The sequence below is a fragment of the Cydia strobilella genome, chromosome 19 (assembly GCF_947568885.1).
Source record: "Cydia strobilella chromosome 19, ilCydStro3.1, whole genome shotgun sequence".
In the NCBI taxonomy this organism is placed as follows: Eukaryota; Metazoa; Arthropoda; class Insecta; order Lepidoptera; family Tortricidae; genus Cydia; species Cydia strobilella.
In genome coordinates, this window is record NC_086059.1 from 7,432,284 (window position 1) to 7,449,656 (window position 17,373).

Consider the following 17,373-nt stretch of genomic DNA (forward strand, 5'->3'; position numbering starts at 1 on the left):
AACTCGTTTCGTATGAAAATCGCTTTAATTTACCCTACCAATACTCACCTAGACAATAATATTCACCTCTTCATACAGCTTTCTATTAAAATATATACCTAATTTGCCTACCTAAGTTAAATAACATACATACATTACATTACATCACATTACAGCTACATTTTGCAGTGCAAATTGCAGTGCGGGGTGAGACAGGGAGGCCTAACCTCACCAAGGCTATTCTGCCTGTATATGGATCACCTGATAGAGGAGCTTAGCGGCACTCGAGCGGGTTGTTCAGTCAGAGGGCGGTGCTTCAATAACATCAGCTAAGCTGATGATATGGTGGTACTTAGCCCTTCGATTTGCGCACTTAATAAGCTACTGGCCATATGTGAAAGATACGCAGAGGCACACGGCCTCAGGTACAATTCTAATAAGACTTGAGTTACTGATATTCAAAGCCGGCACAAAAACATACAGCATAGTACCACCAGTCATGTTAGGGGGCGTTCAGTTGAAATTAGTAACACAGTTTAAGTACCTGGGGCATTGGGTCACTGCGTCTCAAAATGATGACGTGGACGTGGAGAGGGAGCGCAGGGCACTATCAGTGAGAAGCAACATGTTGATCCGCAGGTTTGCAAAATGCACAACAAGTGTTAAGTTAACCTTGTTCAGATCATATTGCCAAACTTTTTACACTTGCAGCCTGTGGATCAACTGCACGAAGAAAACTTATAGTGCGCTGCGCGTCCTCTACAATAACGCGTTCAGGATGCTGATGGGGCTGCCGCGGTACTGCAGTGCTTCTGGGATGTTCGCGGAGGCACACACGGATGGTTTCCATGCCATTATGCGCAAACGCGTCGCGTCCCTGATGCGCCGTGCGCGCGGCAGCACCAACGGGCTCCTGAGTGCGGTCGCAGGGGCATATGACAGCCCGATATTTGGCCACTGGGCGAAATCGCACGCGCCACGTGCAGATTTTAAAAAGTAATTTTTTTAATATGTTTAGTTTAAGTTAGTTTTAAGTTTAATATTAATTTATTTTTTTTATTTTAATTTTAATAATATGTAATTCTATGGATTGAATTTTTTTATTTTTATATAAAATATTATTAGTATACATTTTAATTGGTATCATTAAGGATGACTTACGTTAGACCGGGCCGTGTCTGGGCCCGAGCTTCCGGCGCTTACTTTTCTATGACATGACAGGTGATCACGTGATGCCTTCCATAGAAAACGAAGCGCCGGAAGGTTCGGCCCGGACACGGCCCGGTCTAACGTGAGTCAAATATAGAATAAGTCTAGATAGTCATGTTACAAGACCAAAATATGTAAGTACCTAAATAAATACACGTTCTTCTGTGTCTCCAAAGTGTTTCAGAATTCATTTAAATACAGAATAATAAAATAACAGAACCTTAAGAGCCCGTTATCGATTTTAGTCGCAAAAATGTAAAATTGATAGATTTAGTCGCTGAAATTGTACACCTTTTGATAATATGTAATAGAAATAACAATAAGTACTGGTTTTTGCTTTGAAGTAAGTAGTGTAAATGAAAGTTCTTAAAAGACGAAATCAATTTTCTCCAGAAATTACTTCAAAGCAAGTGACAATTTCTCTAAAAATCGACTTAATTTCAACGTAATTTTGATACCTAAACAATCTACAACATTTGCTGAAACTGTTCTTATGCATCAATTTGTATAATTTACCACCATAATTTTTTGATGAATTTTTAAAACTGCCCCTTCTCTTCATAGTTATATTACCGGTGACGCACGCTCGCGACCTCATTATTAAAAGGCAAGATGAGAAGACGTGCTAATAAAAACCAATACTTGTTATTTAGATATTACGTAACAAAACGTGTGAAATTTCAAGGACTAAATCTATCAATTTTAAATTTTTGCTCCAAAATCATTACCGGGCTTTTAAGCGGATTCAACGCCGAGAAATCGTTGTCGCAATCCGTAGGTACCTATATATTTGTTACAAATTTATTTATGTAATCACGGGATAATAGGATTGATGGAATAAACCAACCTTTAAAAGCTGTGAATAGCTGGCTAGGAGATGAGATGATAACCGTGGAAAGCTTTTATTAATTAACATTTTCATACCAAATAAACTTATGATAACCGACAACTTCTGCATTTGAATTTAAAATCATCATGTATGATTGTTTGATATTTAACTCGTACGAGTATGTATACCTACCTGACATTTAGAAATAATGCATATACACATTTAACCCATCAGAGATGGCTTAAACAACGGACGAGGCGTCACATATATCAGCAGTTATATAATGTCTAATTACCTATATAGAAATTTTCGTTAATCAAGGTGTATTTGAAACAGGTGGCAAGTTGAAAGTAAAGATAACTTAGCACCTTAGATTTACTGTTTATAAAACATTGTAGGTATATAGTTAAAGTATAGGTAAGTAAAACCTATGTAGAAACATTAACATTATCAGGCCGATGATGATCATGATGATTTGTAAGGTCAGTTAAAAAGGGAAAGACAATGACAATGCCAGAGCTAAGATCCTTCTTCTTTCCTTTTGTTACATAGAATTACTATTCTCGTTCATGTATTTTGTTTTTATCCACTGTATTTTTGCTGAGAGCGCACCAGTGCCGCTCTCAGCGGTAGAACGCAGTGGCTGTGGCCGGAAACGGCTAGGAGGAACTATATGATGATGATGTTGTGGCTATAATTAAAATGGGTATCGTTTTGCAGGACGGTGGCAACAGTAGCAACGAGGGCAAGACGGACTCTGAGCCGGGCTCGCCCTTAAGCGTCCATGCCCCTGCCTTCTCGAGGCAGCCCAGCAACAGTGAGAGCCGGAAGTCCAATGAATTACCTCACGTGAGTACATATTTACTTAGGTATATAAGATAAAAATAACAGCACCTTCAGCGGATTCAATGCTGAGAAATCGTTGTTCTTCGCGTTCTGCCTGTCGAATGAACAATGACTTTTAAAAGACGTCCTTTTTCAAAACTTTCGGTTTAGAATAAAAAAAACTCGTTCAGTCAAAGTACATTTTGGCAAATTAAACATCGTTCAAACATATTTCGAAGTTGCTATATGATACCAGTCCAAATATTTATCCCGTACTAAAAAATAATCTCGTAAAAAAACCTAGTGCGTGTCGGACTCGCGCACGAAGGGTTCCGTGCGATTACGCAAAAAACGGCAAAAAAATCACGTTTGTTGTATGGGAGCCACACTTATATATTTATTTTATTCTGTTTTTTTCAACTGTCTAGCTCTCACAGTTCATGAGATACAGCCTGGTGACAGACGGACAGACAGACAGCGGAGTTTTAGTAATAGGGTCCCGTTTTTACCCTTTGGGTACGGAACCCTAAAAACGATTATGCCCTTTAACTGATCCTTACTATTTTTTTACACTTTGTAAATAGGTTACCACTCAGCGTAGCATACAATACATATATGTCGTGGCATAGGTGTATGCCATGACATTGATTTTCGGAGCACCCATGCAGATACAACGAGCAGACTGAGAAACTAGGCAGTTGGCTTTTTGTAGTTTTCCGTATCGTCCGCCAATCTGAGTTGCTTAACGGCCTTAATCCTTGTCCACTCTCTGATATTAGGAAGCCAATTATGACATATAAGTTTGAGAGTTTGACAGATAGATAACTTCCAAGTTTTTTTTCCATTCGGCGGAAACTTTCTAAAGTCACCTCTGTGACCATACATAGGTTTGGATTTCTAGTTGATATTATTTTTAATACGACATTCCTTAAGATTGCAAAATGATAGTTGCCTCCTTCTCTTTTAAAACTGTAAATGTAAACAGGAGTACTAGGTTTAAAGGCACTTTATGTAGGAAATAAAGACGATCGTTCTAGCTAGAGTAGCTCTTCTGATGCGAGACTATCGGTTTTAATTTAACGTTATGTTTGTCTTATTCCCACCGAATGGCTGCCAATTCGGTGAGAATAAGACGAACTTCAAGGAGGTGAGAAAAATTTTTATTTTATTTTATTTTATTTTATTTTATTTATTAACCAACTTTACATTTACAGTTAAACCAAACATGCAAGTTATGGGTTATAAACATATATGTACTTAAAACTAAAATAATATGCTTATCACTAAATTAATTAATATTAATAGTTGTGGGCGTGGATATTGATTCTAGGTAGCGGGCTGCTGTGGCTAGGAATTTCGGTTCTGATTGCGAGAATATGTCAAGAGTGGGATTATGTAAAATTATGTTATTAATATGGTTAAGTGCGATAAATAGAGGACTAGTGACTAGTGTCATTGTGCTGGTCTTAGGAATTACGAACATTGGTGAAATGCGAGGTCTGAGAGTAGCTCTAACGAATGGTGTCGGTACCTTAAAATGAACATATTCTAGTAGCAATGGATTAACTATTGATCCACGTATTACTCTAAAAAAGTATTTTACTGTTGCAAGCTGCCTTCGTACTTCAAGTCTTTGATATGAGACCATTCCCAATACAAACGGCGTGGGATACATGTAGGGATAGTACCCATGTGTTTTCCAGTAGAGATACCTAATAAATGACTTTTGGATTTTTTCAATAAGAAGAATGTATTTTTTTTCGTGCGGGTTCCATACCACGAATTAATAAACTAGTGGATGTGAAATGACTCCTATTTAGTATGAAAACCAGTGTCGCTAAACTCACACATTCATAGCCACGTTAATATACGTCACACACTTACAAAATTGCTCTGATTCGTAGCAACTTTCCATACCAAAAAGTTATTACCGGTGGACATTTCTCGAACGAATATCAACTGTAGGCTACATGAGTGACGGTTTAAAATATAATGTCAAAGCTATATGACATACGACTCTTTAATTATCTCATTCATCTCACAAAAGCTCGCTCAACGTTCACCTAATACAACTACTCAACACCAGATGGCGTTATTTTATATAATTTTAAAATCACTTACATAACAGGCGAGAAAAGGGCTAAAAAACCAGTATAAGTAAGGTCTAATTACGCATGGTTTGTTACGGATCTCACGGTCACGTTACACTGGTGTTTTCGAGACCTCTACACGCCTGCGAGTAGCTAACCGTTGGAACTTCTTTCCATTCGACGATATAGGGAGGGGACAGTGTAATCGGAGTGTTTTATCGATATTTGTGTGTTCAGTTAGGTATTGATATTTCATTACCGTATGTTTTAACACATTTAGATGATACTTTATTTATGATTATAATATAGGTAGTGATAATCGTGATTGTATGAAAAATAATATGTAGTACAGTACAACAAATATCTAACTAGAAATTTGTTTCTTATTAATTGACCAACTAGGTTGTTAATGTGAACATTAAATATATCTTAAAGTCAAACAGATAAAATCATAGTTCTTTAAAGGTCTATTAACTCGGTATTGCTGTTATTTTGTGATCACAAATCTGCAATTACTTACATAGGTAAGTATTCGTCTTTAACAATATATTTACTTGTAGCAGCATTTAAGGCCAATCTAGACGGGACAACCTGATTAAATTGTCAAATTAATTGTATGGTATGAAAGCATACATGAAACTGGCTCATCGATCCCACTTGATTTGATTGTAAGATTGTGACCTATCAAATCAGGAAGGGGGGCGGCAAAATTCCAATATTTGACGCTAGTTTGCGTGGTACGGAACACTTTTTATTAATTAAGTGAGCCCGAATGTCACTAATAATTACTAAATTAGTAACTAAGTTTTAGGCGTGTGGACGCTAGATGAGATGTATGGCAATTTTATCCCCAGAAATCTTTCTCTAAGAAATGCTCCTAGCAAATGGTGCTATATTTTTGCGGAAACTAATTTTCTTGCCCAGTAGCATTGATCCATTTATTTTTAATATCGGCATCTTGTGGTAACCTACAATAATTAATAATAAAGAAATAGAAAATATAAAACGTTTATTCATGGCACATTGCATGCATTCTACGCATAAGTGCATTAAGTACCTAGTCTAATTATATTAACGATGAAAATATGATGGGTGTAAAAAACAAAAACGTATGTAAAGGAATACGAAGGTTTGAAAGGTTGCCATGAAATGACCCCGACTTAACTTAGTGCTTGATGACCAGAGCTGCCATATTTACTAAGACATTGATTATCCCAAATAATAATTAGAAACGTGTCAAAAATAATAATTTATTACCGAACTACAAAACATCAAACTTGAAATATCGTAACTTTAACTTTATCGATATAAATATCGACATTGCGCAGCATCTGAGTAGCGAAGTTATTTGACATTTAGGATAGCGAATATTCCAGATAAACGTAAAGAATAGTGACAAAGGATTGTGAACTCTAAGTTCTAACTGATAAAATATAGATTTACTTAACGAACATTCGTAATAATGCAAAAGAAACAGATTTTTCGTATTTATCGGATTATATTTAAATAAATAACCACCGGTGATAGGAAATACCTCCACGTGAAAGATTTTTTCAACCGCTGTGATTTCTGCAGCTTAATACTGCACAATACGGCATTTTAAATTTAATTATCAATTTTTGTTAGACGAGCGTACGTACGACGTGAATGTCATTCGAGCATGAAGTTTACACAACAACTGAGCATAGTCTGTGCATAAAGTGAGTCGGTCGCTACTAACTGTCGGATAGACGGGAACGCCCACTTGCCATCTCCATCCTACTCCGTGTTCCATACAATACAGTTAGTTTCCAGTAGGCTACGTACAAATGCATTATATAATAATGTAATGACATGACAAATATTAAAGTGTTTTGACTGGCGCATAACAAAGCCGAGGGCTTTTCTCGCTCTTTTGCAAATTTTAATTATATGTTGACTGAATGATATTTCTGAATCAAAAGATGTACCGAGGTCACGCATATCTTTAACGCTTTGCAGGTTTTCACCATTCAATGTATAAGATCGATCCATGGTGTGTGGCGTCTTTGAGTAGGTCATGACTGCACATTTGCTTGTATTTAAATGTAAACTATTACGTACACCCCATTGGTACACGCTATCAATATCTGTTTGGAGCTTGATAATGTCAGATTGATCGTGTATAGGCAAAGCGAGCTTAACATCATCAGCAAACATCAGTATTAACGAATGCTTAATGTAATCCGGGAGATCATTTATAGTTATTAGAAATAATAGCGGACCAAGACTGCTTCCTTGACCTATACCAGAGGAGACGGAGTATGTTTCGGATTTGGCTGCGTTATACATGACATATTGTTTTCGATCTGAAAGATAATTAGCGAAGAACTTTAACAGTATTTCGGAAAAACCTGACTTGGCCATTTTTTGTAGTAAAATATCACAATCAATCCTGTCAAAAGCCTTTTGAAAATCTAAATATATAACGTCGACTTGTTTTCTGTCATCCAAATGGTGGGCTGTGTACGTTACAATATTGAGGAGATTAGAACTGGTGGATCTGTTATGTATAAAACCATGCTGGGAGTCAGTAAACCATCCCTTTAATTGTTGATAAATTTTTTTATATAGAATACTTTCAAATACTTTACCAAACACAGAAAGAATGGCAATTGGTCGATAGTTTTTAAAATCCGATTTAGAACCAGTTTTATGAATTGGGAGAACTTTTGAGATTTTCCAGCTAGATGGATAAGTGTGTGTTTTAATGGCTAAATTAAAAATGAATAAAAATGAAAAAATGACTCGAATACCATCTAGTTATGACTACTTTTATAATAGGATACGATGTAATTAATAGAATTGTATATTTTGCGCCAACGGAATATTAGGAGGCATATCGCCACTGCACCACTGCAACAATAAATAAAAAACTGTGCGTTCTAAACTTTCTAAAGTATATAAGTAACGATATGGTAGCTACGTCAGGTCACAAACCACATTCTAAAGTTAAATTATAATATCTAAATAGTTACTTATAAATTCACTTTCATATTGACACGTGGAATCGGTGAAATACATTTTAACCGAATTGATTTTCTTCTTATTAATACCCAATTGTATCCTTAGAACCTTAATTGTTGTTTCAAAAACCGCTTTACAATAGACTTCTTTATACTTAAGAGCCATTGTTTTATTTGCCATGAATATCCCAACTTGTTTCATTTTACAAAGGTTCATTCCATATCCCGACCTGTTTCATTTTACAAAGGTCGCGCCTGGGGCAACCTAACGAAACAACGACTTTACCTAGCAAAGGCAATATTACCCTAATCAACGATCCCTTATTTATACACAGAATTTTAAGTCAAAAGAAAATAGTCGCTTCCATATTTACAAACGTAGTTTGTTACGCTATCATTTGCACTGCACGCTGAAATAACGTTAAATGTATGCAGGTTCAAGTACCTTCGATTTCGATTATATGGGGACGACCTCTTGGCGGCGGGTTCTTGTGACTTAAGTTTATAGCTAGTCCAGTCATTTTCCGGACCGATTTTTATTTTTGTTGTCTTGTTTTCGTCAGATTTCGTTAAAATTTGGTGATATTCCTATTTTGTATCATAATATAAACGCAACTTCACCGTATGTCCTAAAAAATCTTCCTCTGGGTTACAAAAACGTATGCAATTTTCGCAACTCAATGGAAATTTACATACATTATTTTGTCCCAAATTGGGATTTCATGTTTATTCCGCCCAGAATGAGCTAGTTCTTCAAACTTACCAAATTTTATTTTAAACAAAAAAAATATCCACGTTAAAATATAAATCGGCTTTTAACGTTTTGCAAAACATTTTATTTCCCTTTTTAGCCTAGAGGTAAACACGTGCGATTTTCAAACCCCGCCCCGGCTTGTATAATGAGTACCAAAATATCATTTGATGTTTACCGGTTGCTTTATGGCGAAGGAAAACATTGTGCGGAAGCCGGGTTCATCCCAAGTATTCCAATAAGGCTTAATTTTCCATCTACGGCCTCTACGTTGGAAAGTCAAATGACTTGGGAAGTACAAAATAGTACTTTTTTTTATGAATTTGTACCGCAAAAGAAATTACAAAATCTTCCGTGGTCGTGCCAGGTAGCATCACACGAGTTACCGTGGTTACCAGTACAATTTGACACTGGGTTAAGGTGCAAGTGGCGCTTAGACCGTTAAAACCGTAATCCTTCAGTAGCTTGGAAAAAAGATTAATAATCAACAATTTTTCTTTTGTCACCGTACAGTACAGCGTATACATATAGGTATATGACAATATATACCATAGGAAACAAAGGCTGGCGGGTTGTTTCGAGAACTCACTCAAACGGATTGTATTTATACGTAGGTAATGGATATCTGTTGGCTTTGTTCTGATACTTCTGATATGAACACGGACATCAAATTATTTTCATCACCTGACACAAGTAATGACTCGTGTCAGAAATATATAAATTGCTATTGCTCGTTTAAGTATAAGATAATGATGATGATAATGATCTTATCTTATCTTATACCTTTAAACGAGCAATTATAATATATATATATATATATATATATATATATATTTCGGGGATCTCGGTAACGGCTCTAACGATTTAGATGAAATTTGCTATATGGGGGTTTTCGGAGGCGAAAAATCTATCTAGCTAGCTAGTTTTTTTATGTTTTTCGAGCAAAGCTAGATCTCTCAGTTATTACTCATGATGTTTCAATAGACAGTGTTGTGAGAGCTTCGTCGAGTCTGAGACATTCATAAATACTTCAAAACTAAGCCTTCTGTAATATTTTTTTTATTTTAATAATATACTCTAGCGGCCCGGCCCACCATACAAGACAAACTATCAATTTGGAATCAATGGTCAAATTTATTTGTTTGATAGTCGAACCAAATAAAACGAAAAGAACTTTGACCCATTTGCTAATGATTTAAATATCATTGTAGGTAATTAGTACTAGTATTAGGACCGTGGGCACAGATTATATAATAGTTAGTACGCCGTGGGACGCTAGAGGAAACTTATTTCCACGACGAGTCTTTATGACTCTGCTGAGAGTTAACTCACAACGCAACACTAGTTTCAAGTTTTTACAGTTAAGTTAGGGTATTCAAAAATCAAAAAAACCGGCCAAGTCCGAGTCGGACGCGCGCACGAAGGGTTCCGTACCATTACGCAAAAAAATGGCAAAAAAACACGTTCGTTGTATGGGAGCCCCGCTTAAATATTTATTTTATTCTGTTTTTAGTATTTGTTGTTATAGCCGCAGCCGCGATTTGATATACTTAGGCGATGTTCGTACCTAACGATACATGTGATGTTAATGTCACATAAAAATAAATCCATAAATACAATTTATTTTGGCTAAAGATCGTATAAATGTACTAACATAAGTGTAAAATAGAAAACGCGACATGTTTTGATAACGTGACTATTTATAGGTAAGTAATAGGTACATACTATTCCGAAAACAACTAAAACATTTCCTTAAAACTACGCCTAAATAAAGTCAAGGGCTGATGATTCCGAATAGCACAGATAAAGCTAAATTTAGACGTTAAGGCTCAAGGCTTAGATAGAAGCGTTACAAATGCATAATGGGGGTTTTTACGTACCTAGGTACTTAGATACTTCTATTTTTAACGAAGGATTTGTTTGGATCTGATAAACGTTTACAAAAGTTTTAGCGCTAAATCTTCTGTAAGTATTAGAGTTTGATAAAGCGAATCGAGAGACAAGAGATAAGTGATAAGGAATTTATTCTTAGGAATCACGAAACTGATTTTAGAGAATATTAAAACTGCATTTTAAAAACCCCAAACACAGCTTTTAGTCTAACGTGTAACCCAGTCTAATGTATAAAAAAATGAGTTTTTTTACGTAAATTAATAATGCTGATTGTAAGAAATTATTGTCACTTGTTACCATGAAAGCCTGTACATGAAATGCCGACTTTTGTAGTTAAAGTGTGCTAAAATTTAATTAGTTTCAAATAGTTATCTTTATTTTTTGGCAACTAAAACCCAATAGACCTTACAGACTGAAATACTTACAACAATACTAATCTTACAAACAAAATAGGTAGGTACCTATTATTATGGCGACACACCAGTTTTCTGCTGATGCCGTGTTTTGTTATGTTATTGAATTCTGCAGATTCCCTCGGTTCTATGTAATTCACTTGCACCATTCCACTAAACCAGGGTTAACCTGCTAAACCTGGAGTTACCACGGTTACCAGTACAATTTGACACAGGGTTAACGGTTTAACCCCGGGTTGGTGGGATGGTGCAAGTGGCCCTTATTAATAGTAAACAACAGACATCATAAGTTATACGCACGAGTTGCGACGTTGTGTCCTTAAAATAGCTCTGGCATTTGCCTCTGCTTGTAAAAGATACGGTAGGGGAAACGAAGGCCGATTCTAATTTACCAATCTGTTATGGTTTTGATCTTGTTCTGATACCACCTTGATACGACTCACAATGCATCTCGCGCGCACCTATAAGCGCTGATGACACGACTAACACGACTTCCTGTGCATTTCGCTTGCACCAATCAGCGTAAGCCATTGGCCTCACGGCTTCGTATTTCATGCTTCAGGTGATATAATCTTCATGTTTGGTTGCTAACGCAGCGTACTACGTAGGCGAACTAAACGCGAAGCGAAGCGATGCGGCGCGGGGTGAATCAATCCTTTGATATATAGAAGTGCCCTACGTCGTGGGCGATCTCGTTGCGAACGCGAACGCCGTGGGCCCGCCGCTCCGCGCCGCGCCGCTTCGCGTTCGCGAGTTGTTCGCTTACGTAAGACGCAGCGTAAGGGGAAAACTGTTAAGCTGCCTCAAATAAACCACACCGTATATTGTTAGGAATAAGTTAAACATTAGGTATATGCATGGTATAAGTATAGGTTAGACCACAGATCCACAGAAAATCATGTTAAACCTTGAACAATAGGCACCCTACCTACTTATTTATGTCAAGGATAAGACTCATCGGCGTTTGCAAATTAATAGGCACTCTAATACATCATTCGTTCATGATTTTGAATGATAAATATATCCTTCATTTGGATTTGATTCTGTTTGATAGTTTACAGTTAATATTTTGTTCGGGTTGGTGTGGTGAATCATTTTGTATTTCACTTGGGGGCAAAATTTGTTTTACTCTCGTGCTTTAAAACCCTCGTAACGCATAAGATAAGATTCCACTTTTCACTACGCTCGTGGTTCAATTTTGGAATCTTTCGCTTGCCCGGGCATCAATATTAATTAAACAAAAACTTTGTCCCCTTGTAAAACAAATAACAATAACTATTGTTTCACAAAAAATAACGTCAAATACATTTTCTAAACGTGGAAATGGAAATAGTACGTGGACATCATAACAAAAAATATCGCATTTATTTCCTGAATTCAATGTTGCGCGAGTGATTCCCAGACGGCTGTCATTATAATAACACAACAACTCGTCTCGACGTCACGGCAAAGATTAAGTAGGAAGAAATGGCACACGTGTTTAAAGGAAATGTGGTGCTACGTACAGTCGCCATCAGATATATCGGAGCGGTCAAGGCGCTCACAAATATCTGAACACGCCTCTATTGTCAAGGCGTTAGAGTGCGTGTTCAGATATTGTGAACATCTCGGCCGCTCCGATATATATCTGATGGCGACTGTACTACGTACGAACTGATTTAACTTATTTGTTTTTCCTGTCTCGGAAAATTGGGTAAAGTGGCAGAAGTACTCAACGCTTTAAGTTTCTTGTGTGTGTTTATATATCTGTGCACACCTTAGGCGCTCATATTATAAATATATACCTAGGTAAATAGGCCGAAAAATCATAATCAAAACAAATAAGGTACCTTAGTGGATGGTGGTGGTGGGTGGTGGTGGTGGTGGGTGGTGGTGGTGGGTGGTGGTGGTGGTTGGCTATATAATACCAGATTTAAAACGAATAGCCTTGCAATACTAATAGCACCACATTAGCACAATACAGTTTATAGTTGTCGTAAAGTATTAACTCTAAGAAGCTTTACGTCGGCAATAACAATAACCGACCTCGTACTATTCGCACGTAATACGCTTACCTGTTTGTAGGTAATCGTATATAACATAGTACCTATAGTTATCTAAAGTGGTTTTTAGAATTAGTGGGCGTGTATCATGAGAAACTTCTAGTCATATTTTCGTAGAAATCTTATACTTTTTATGATGTAAAGTTAGATACTCTTGGTTACATGGCATGGCCTTTCTAATCATATTTTGACATATGTAGAACATGTAAGTTCTTTAATCACATAATTTATACGTCTGAATCAGAAAATATTATTTGTTCAAACTGCTGTCAGTTTCTTCTAATAATTCTAGACATCAGTACATATAACTTTTATTAACGTAAATACTTACCCCTTTCAGAGCTGTCCGATACAATTGTGAGGGTTTATTACACTTGTCACTAGATTTAATTTTCAGTGAAGAAATACCCTTCTGATGCTTTAAGAGGCCGTAGTCGATTTTGAAGCAAAAATTTAAAATTGATAGATTTAGTCGTTGAAATTATGCACGTTTTGTTACGTAATATCTAAATAACAAGTATTGGTTTCTATTAGCACGTCTTCTCATCTTGCCTTTTAATAATGAGGTCGTGAGCGTGCATCACCGGTAATATATGAAAAGAAGGGGTAGTTTTTAAAAATTCATCAAAAATTTATGGTGGTAAATTATACAAATTGATGCATAAGAATAGTTTCAGCAAATGTTGTAGATTGTTTAAGTACTAAAATGATGTTGAAATTAAGTCGATTTTCAGAGAAATTGTCACTTGTTTCAAAGACAATATATTGTCTGTGCTTGTTTTGAAGTAATTTCTGGAGAAAATTGATTTCGTCTAACTTTCATTTACTAGTACTTCAAAGTCATGATAATAAAAATGTAGTCTGATAAACGTCAAGTACAGGATATGTGTAATACAAAATTACCAGGTTTAGCCGTCCAAACTTTACGAAATTTACAAATAAGAGCGACAAAATCAGTGCTTTACGCGCGTTTACCTAAACGTCCATCAGAAAAGCCAACATTACTAATTTAGTGAGTCTGTTTTCAAAAAATTGATCTGATAAAAGGTAAGATAAGAAGACGTGCTAATAGAAACCAGTACTTGTTATTTAAATTAGGTAACAATTAGGTGTACAATTTCACCGACTAAATCTATCAATTTTACATTTTTGCGACTAAAATCGACACCGGCCTCTAAGTAGTTTGCTACATCGATATTGACAAGTAAAAGGCTCTATAACTTTTAGTGTGAGACCAATCAAGAAAAAAATACTAATTGACTGAATTTAATTTCCTTGAGGCGAATAATTTATTTGTAGGTACCCCTCGCCTTCGAGACAACGGAGTGTTGGGGGTCTCGCCATAGCGATTATAAGGGAGGTGGGACGTAGGATTAGGGAGAAGATTTCTGATGCTCGCGCGGGTTCGTACCTGTTACAATAAGGCTGGCCATCGCTATCCAGCGTGGTAACGCGGCAAGTGTGATGGGCACCTTTGCACCCGGTACTGCTCACGGAGGTCTTTTGGAATAAGATGTTTTATTTAGCATTGTACTCGTAGTCTATTTAGGTATATTTAAATTAATGTTGTGTGTGTGCATTAAGACTTGGGGGTTCAAATTTTCCCATAAGTATATTAAGCTATAATTAAGCTAGGATTTTCCGATAACCAAAATATTAGACTTATATTGACCGGGATATAGACCGTGATTACGTGACACCCGTCACCCGTGAACAAGATGCATGAACTGCGTCGAAATATCGGGAGCTCAAAAACAATACAAAAGGTAATCACGGTCCCGGTCAATATAAGTCTAGTGAAACTAACTGTGAATCATTCAAAACTCTTAACCAAAATATTAATACAAATATATATTTGTTATTTACGAGTATATTTAACGTTCCGTCTCTACCAATAATTTAATCTTTGACCCTTTGTGCGTCATGTGGATGAGGAGGAAATGGGGCGAACTCGACGGGGCAACATTTCTGCTACATATTCCCATCGGGTAACAAACGATTTCCTGGAACCAGTTTAAATAAAATTTCCGATCTAAATTGTTCTTGAACTTTACCGCCCTAGTGCGGTAACTAGCACTATACCTGCATATGTCGAAAATTTAAAGGGCCATATGTACTGTTAAACGTTGTACAATACACATATGAAAAGGTAATTCGCAACTCGTGAGTCGTGTCGATTCAAAACACTCCCTTCGGTCGTGTTTCAATTTTTCGCCACTCTTTGCGAATTTCCTACTTTTCACACTTGTATCGAATATAGTATTCCTTTTTTATTGTGGGACGTGCCACGTTACAATTAAAATAGATACAAAATGAGCAATTTATAACAAAAAATTGGAAACTTGAAAAATATATACGGGAATAATTATAGTTGTTACTAATCTCGAGGTCATGCTAATAATGGTTTCACAGTGATGATGTTTAGGAACGCTATGGGAACAGCCTTGGCAACAGCGAATAAAAATATTTTTATTATCTCCCCTTAATTGAGGACAAACCCATCTAAGTATTGATCTTAATGGCAATTATTTCATTAGCGGAGTCAACTCAATCAAGGAAAAAGAAAATTCGGGTGGTGACTGAAGGAAAAACGTTTTTACAAAAGCTTTAATACAATTCCAGGTAAGTATATATATTTGTTGTTGCCGTGGAAAATTTAAACGACTATAAAAACAAGATCATGATTTGTTTTTTTCTAATTGGATTCTTCATAAAAACACGCCTGTAGGTACCTTTATTCTCAGCATGTTTTTACTATATTGGTTTTTCTTAAACAAAATCGGCGAGGAGACCTGCAGGTCACTAAATTGCGTTCTAGGTTGCTAACACATCAATTTTGTTTATTTATTTCTTAGTCTATCGTGCTTGCTTAACAGTTTTTTCAAGCGTTTATCATCGATTGTAAGAAGATTTTACCGAAGCGGAACTTAATGAGGTTGCGTTGTTTTATTACAAAAATCCTATGGCCAAGGATCCTCTCTCTCCATCAACAGATCAGAGATAAGAGTAAATTGAATAAAAGCTTGAAGATGGAATGAGTTTTTTGCTATTTTGCTTGCATTAAACACGATTCCACGATTCCTTTACAAATTGCAAATTAATTTCGAGAAAACTTTCTTACTTTTTCTGTAAACAACGGCGAAAATGAGGACGTTGGTTGGAACTTGGAATACTTGGAATAGACCACGGAGTTTGGGAAATTAAAAGTTTGCCGGAGGTTTGCTCATTTCTCAAACTTGATCCTCTCTTTTGAATTCTGGGCATACGTCTGTCCAAAAATGCGATACGGAACTGAAGTACTTATATTGCTTTTTAGAGTTCCGTACCCAAAGGGTAAAAACGGAACCCTATTACTAAGACTCCGCTGTCCGTCTGTCTGTCTGTCTGTCACCAGGCTGTATCTCATGAACCGTGATAGCTAGACAGTTGAAATTTTCACAGATGATGTATTTCTGTTGCCGCTATAACAACAAATACTAAAAACATAATAATATAAATATTTAAATGGGGCTCCCATACAACAAGCGTGATTTTTTTGCTGTTTTTTTCCATAATGGTACGGAACCCTTCGTGCGCGAGTCCGACTTGCACTTGGCCGGTTTTTTCTCTTATTGGCTCCCAATTAATTAGCTGATTTGGGCAAGGGATCGGCTATTATCCTCAATCTGTGTCACGTCGTGGTAAAGCGTTCGGCCCGCCTGATCAGTGGGATATTCTTTATTGAAACAAACACAAGTATAAGTTTACAGCTGCTTATGCCAAGACACATATTATTATTAATACATAGTCAGTATCATAAATATTTATACACTTTTCGAACTATCTCTAGGAACTTAAATTTAACATACATATTACTAAATTACATAGGTAGAGTTTTAAAAAAATATCCTGATTCTACGTTGTAAGGACGGCCACTTGTCTGCGAATATGTCTGCGTTTTGGACTGTAGCTATGAACTGAAATTACAAATTAAAATATTTTCATAGAAAATAATTTAATTTGTTCTTAGAGTGTAGCTATGAAGTTATTTAGTAGTTCTATTGCTCGGTACGCGGGTGCGTTTGAAGTTTGAACCGTGATAGGTGCGAAAATTTGGTTATGCGAAAAGGTTTCTGGCTCTAAGTGCGCAACGCCCTACTGCAGCTATGTAGTAGTCCGGGGTAAAAATATAATACGCATACGCTCCAAAACGGATGGGTTGTCAATATGATTTCTTAGAACTAGACAGTAGTGTAAGGCAAGCGTTTGCTTACGCCTTAGCTCGAGGGACTCCAACCCTACTATATTCCCAGTACAAAGGATGACTGAAATAAGTACTTGAGAAAGGTTTTAGTGTATAATTTGTTAAGGTTTGTTAC

General features: G+C 36.5%; 1 protein-coding gene across 2 annotated transcripts in view; it reads left to right on the forward strand.

Moving 5' to 3' along the window:
• The window catches only part of LOC134750118 (synaptotagmin-4), a 57,993-nt gene that overhangs the window by 36,400 nt on the left and 4,220 nt on the right, over positions 1-17,373 (forward strand). For both annotated transcript variants that reach the window (XM_063685225.1, XM_063685226.1), the window contains exon 5: positions 2,738-2,866. In XM_063685225.1, the coding sequence (XP_063541295.1) occupies positions 2,738-2,866 (129 nt within the window). The remainder of the gene's footprint in view (positions 1-2,737; positions 2,867-17,373) is intronic.